General features: G+C 39.8%; 1 protein-coding gene across 1 annotated transcript; it reads right to left on the bottom strand.

Annotated features, from left to right (window-relative positions):
- Nucleotides 1-537: 537 nt before the first annotated feature.
- Nucleotides 538-4,567, bottom strand: LOC142761270 (uncharacterized). Its single transcript, XM_075864452.1, has 3 exons — nt 4,391-4,567; nt 2,944-3,047; nt 538-1,171 (listed from the first exon to the last, which is right to left on the bottom strand). Exons 1-3 carry the CDS (start codon nt 4,488-4,490, stop codon nt 650-652), a joined length of 726 nt encoding a protein of 241 aa, XP_075720567.1. The 5' UTR covers nt 4,491-4,567; the 3' UTR covers nt 538-649.
- Between the last annotated feature and the right edge of the window lie 406 nt (nt 4,568-4,973).

Here is a 4,973-nt window from a genome sequence, read left to right as displayed (position 1 = left end):
TAGAGTAAGCTCCCCGTAGTGTTGACTGAAGGCAAACGATATGACAATTTGTCAGGAAGTAGATCAATGCTTGTTACTGGATCAGACAACAGGATCACCATCTCCTGGGCCAGATAAGCTTTATACAGGAATATTATAAACACAGCCGACTCCAGAGCTGGTATAAAAATATATAAATCTTATTTACAATCTATACAATATGTACATTATATACAAAAATATAAAAATATATATATATATAAATAAATATAAAAATAAATAAATTATAAAAAATAAATATATAACTATATAAAAAAATGAATATACAAATAAATACATAAAAATAAATGATAAAAATATATACCTATAAAAAATAACAAAATAAATACATAAAAATGTAACTAAATAAATAATAAAATAATTATATAACTATGTAAAAAAAATGATTAAAAACATTAATATATATATATATATATATATATATATATATATATATATATATATATATATAGATAAAAATATCAAAAATAAATAAACAAAAAAATAAAATAAAGGCAGCAGGTGATGGCTGACTGGCGGCTGTTGACTGGCATTTTGTGGTGGCAGCTGATGATATTTGATGTTTCCTGTTGGTATGTGATGGCTTCTGCTGGAAGTTGATAGCAGCTGATTACAAATGGTGTTGGCGGATGGCAGGTAGTGGTGGTTTTTGAAGGCTTATGATAGTTAATAGTTCAAACATAGTAGTAGCTGATGATGGTACATTGTGGTTGGTTTGTCGAAGTTGGTTACTGGTGGTTGAAATTGGTGGCATCTGGTGGTAGTTCTTGGTGACTGGTGGAAATTGTTGGCATCTGATAGTTTTTGATGGTCGCCGGTTGACATTGGTGGCATTTGGTGGTAGTTGGTGTTGAGTGGTGGTGATAATTGGTGGCATCTGGTAGTTTTTGATGGTGACAAGTTGCATTTGGTGGCATTTGGTGGTAGTTGGTGTTGAGTGGTGGTGATAATTGGTGGCATCTGGTAGCTTTTGATGGTGACCGGTTGTAATTGGTGGCATTTGGTGGTAGTTGATGTTGAGTGGTGGTGATAATTGGTGGCATCTGGTAGTTTTTGATTGTGATAGGTGGTGGTTTGTATGACTTAAGGTGACTTTGGATTTTCTCCCCTGATGTTCCGGGGAGGTCACCACCTGGAACAAGAAAACATATTACAGACACTTTACTTAAACCTTTATTCCCTGCAGATCTATATTTATGATTGTCTATCCTGACCCCTCTGATGTCGGCCATTGTTAACCTATGCAGCATAAGATGTCACTGTCTTATGTTTATCCAATCAGACACAACCTGTTATTAACCCCCGTGATGCATTATCACGTACATGTACGTGATAAGCGTCACAGGGAAGTATGGAGCGTGCCCACGGGCTGAGCACGATCCATACTCAGCAGGTGTCCGCTGTGTAGTAGGGTATGTTCACACGGCCAATTTTCGGCCATTTCTCGGGCTGTAAACGCCCGAAAAATGGCCGAAAAATCGGAAGCAGTACACCTCCAAACATCTGTCCATTGATTTCAATGGGACAAACGGCGTTCTGTTCCGATGGGCTGTTTTGTTACGGGGCCATTGTGAGTCGTTTTTGGAGCTGTTTTTCATTGACTCTATAGAAAACAGCTCCAAAAACTGCTGTAAAAAACGCTGGGAAAATCGTGAGTGGCTTAAAAAACGTCTAAAAATCAAGAGCTGTTTTCCCTTGAAAACAGCTCCGTATTTTCAGACGTTTTTTAGTTTGCGTGTGAACATACCCTTACAGCTAACACTCGGGACTAACAGGAAGGAATAGCATTCGCGCTGTGCCTGGTCATTTAACCCCTCAAATGTTGCACTGATCGCCCCCCCCCCCCCACAATGCGATCGTTGGTTGTTATGGCAGCCCAGGGGCCTAATGAAGGCCTCCAGGACTGCCTTTCGTTTGCCACTTTCTAACCCCTGCCTCTGGCACGGCTTAACAGAACCCTGTACATTAGTATTGCAGTGTATTGTACCAGTGATCTCACAATCGCTGGTTCAAGTCCACTGGGGGGATTAATGAAATGTTTAAAATAAAGTTATTTAGTAGTGAAAAAAAATAAAACTATTAAACATTCAAAAATAACTCCTTTTTCCATTTTTCTTCTAAAGTAATGTAAAAAAGAAACAAAATTGGTATCGATGTGTCCGTAAAAGTCCGAACTGTTACAATATACCATTATTTAACTCGCACGGTGAATGCGGTAACAAACAAAAAATGTAAACTGCCAAAATCGCTGTTTTTTGGTTACCTTAACTGTAACAAAAATGTAATAAAAAGTGATCAAAATATCCTATGTACAAAAAAGTGTTACCAATAAAAACTACAGCTCGTCCCGCAAAAAATAAGCCCTCACGCTACTCAATCCACGGAAAAACAAAAAAGTTATGACTCTCGGAATGTGATGAAACAAAAAGTTGAAAAAAAAAAGTTATAAAATAAACCATATATAATATATATATATAAATTTGATATCACCTAATCGTATTGAGCTGCAGAATAACAAAAATGTTTTAGAAACAGCAGTTTTTTTTCTAATTTCAGCCCCCAAAGACAGTTTTTTCAATACATCATATGGTGCTTTAAATGGTGCCATTAGAAATTGCAACTCCTCTCGCAAAAAAATAAGCCCTCACACCACTCTATTGAAGGAAAAACAAAAAAGTTATGGCTCTTGGAAGGCGGGAGTGAAAAACGGAAATGAAAAATAAACAAATGACTCAGTCCTGGGTCAAAGAGACGTTCTCCTCCTATTGATATATACACTGAGCTGTTTGTGAATGTTTCCTGACTACATCCCCTCAAGTAATTGTCCAGGTGTGCTTTTACAGTGGGGTCGTCATCTCCCCTCCCCCGCACAGAAGTGAAGACATTATTAGTGCTCTGTATGACCTCATCATTAATAGTGGCGTTTTGTCCTCTTCTCAGGGGGCAGCTCGCTGGTGGTACTTGCTGCTCTCCCTGGCTCTTTTTTCTCTCCTTTTTGGTTTTCAGGCCTGAAAAAGAAAAAACCCTTATGTTCTATAGGAATAATAGACAAGAAATAGGATTTCAGGACCTTGTTATGTTATAGTGTGAAATAGGGCTGGGCAATTAAAAGAAAAAAATTCAGCGCAATTAATCGACGTCATCTTGCGAATTTCGGTTTTAAACTGTATCTGCCTCTTCAGGACGCAGAAACAGTTAAATCCAATGATAGAGCAGGGAGCCGAAAGGTTCCTATGCTCGTTCACTATGTATCGCAAGACACTAGGCAGTGATGTCACCGCGCCTATCTTCGCCATGCCACACAGACCAGAGGAGTATAGGGGTCTCCTCTTCTCGTCGTTGGAACGGAGTTAAGTGAATATGTATATTATTATTTTATGAGGCATTATACAGCGTGGAGGCAGTTATGGGGGCATTATACTATGTAGAGGCAGCTATGGGGGCATTATACTGTGTGGCGGGCAACTATTGGGGAATTATAATGTATAGAGGAATTCTATGTCTAGCCCTGGCTCACCGATCTCTGGAAGTATGGCGGCTCTTTCTAAATAATACTTTAGCCTCCGTCTTCTCTTTATGAATTTTAGTTTATAAGGATGAGCAGCTAATAGTGGAAAATATGTAGAGTATTCGGAAATTCTTCTCTACCCTAATAAGTGAGTTCTATATACTTTTCTATAACCACCTGGTAGTCCGTAATATCTGATAATCTGAGACATATTAAGTTCCACACAAAGGCACAGCTAAGGGTTCAACACATGGGGGGCAAAACAAATCTGTGGCCTGAGTGGACCCCTCTTCCCTGATATAATCACACCCAGTTTTCCCCAACTGCCCCACAGAGTAATCACTATCATCATATCCAGCAACCCCCCCCCCCTCTGTTATAATCACATCCAGCGTTTCCAGGACCACCCCCCCCCCCACCCCAGAGTAATCGCATTCAGAGCACCACTGGCATATTTCAAAATTTTTGGGATGTTGGTCGGGGCAGAAGTTACAGAGCAGCGCGCCGCTGGCAGCAGCCAGGATTCCCCTACTTGTCTCCTGCTCCTCTCTGGCAGGTAGCGCGCGCCTCAGGTCCACGTCTTCTAGCAGATGTGCCTAGTGTGCGGTGCGCCTGCTAGATGCAGGGACAATTTGTTTTGTAGTAAAGCAACAACGAGGCGGCGGTGGTAGTTACTAAGGGCGACAAGGCAGAACTATTTGTTGCAATTGGAAAGCATTTTGATTGCTATTCAGAGCTTTGGTGGGTGGGCATTACCATATAAAGGAGCCCAGGGTCACCGGCCCCCTGCCAGCTACGCTTTTGGTCCTATTCATACCTGATTAAAAAATGTTTTACACTTACGTTTTTTTTCCTTCTCCAATACAAGGGTCAATAAACCATCGGATACAAGATCCTGGTATCTGGCTCCCTTGTTAGGTCTGGCAGCTCTACGTCCGGTCATTATCGCGACTGTAGGTATTTGGCTCCTCACTTCACAGTGACGTAAAAATGAAGTGATGCTATTATAAACTGTCACTATGTAAGTATATTGGTTACTGGCGGAATGTTTAGTTTCCATAGAGATAGAACTTTTAGAAAGTTACATCATAGAGACTGTTTGTAATGTCATCGCTTACTGGCCAGAACTACTTTCTGCAGGGATGTATTCTCTTATTTAAAGAGCCCTTGTCATCAAAATACTGTTGGATGTTTTAAAACCAATCAAGATATGATAATTATATATTATACAATGTGAGGGGGATTCCCTTCATTTTCACCAGTTTCTAAATTAAAATGACTTGTCATAAATATTCATAAGAGGACACACCCCTTCCGTGCCCCCTAGAATGTATAATATAGTATATTCCACTATGTACTTGCACTTGACTGGCCTATCATGTAATGTGTTGAGTAACAGGGAATGTGTTTGGTCAAAGCCTCTCAG

The sequence above is a fragment of the Rhinoderma darwinii genome, chromosome 4 (assembly GCF_050947455.1).
Source record: "Rhinoderma darwinii isolate aRhiDar2 chromosome 4, aRhiDar2.hap1, whole genome shotgun sequence".
In the NCBI taxonomy this organism is placed as follows: Eukaryota; Metazoa; Chordata; class Amphibia; order Anura; family Rhinodermatidae; genus Rhinoderma; species Rhinoderma darwinii.
The sequence above is the reverse complement of the archived record's forward strand: the minus strand, read 5'-3'. Positions and strand labels throughout refer to the sequence as shown.

Coding starts and splice junctions, on each gene's coding strand:
- LOC142761270 (XM_075864452.1), bottom strand. CDS start 4,490: ATGACCGGACGTAGAGCTGCCAGACCTAACAAGGGAGCCAGATACCAG. Junction 3,048..4,390: donor ATTGGAGAAGGAAAAAAAAC/GTAAGTGTAAAA, acceptor TTTCTTTTTCAG/GCCTGAAAACCAAAAAGGAG. Junction 1,172..2,943: donor ACGCCACTATTAATGATGAG/GTCATACAGAGC, acceptor TTCTTGTTCCAG/GTGGTGACCTCCCCGGAACA.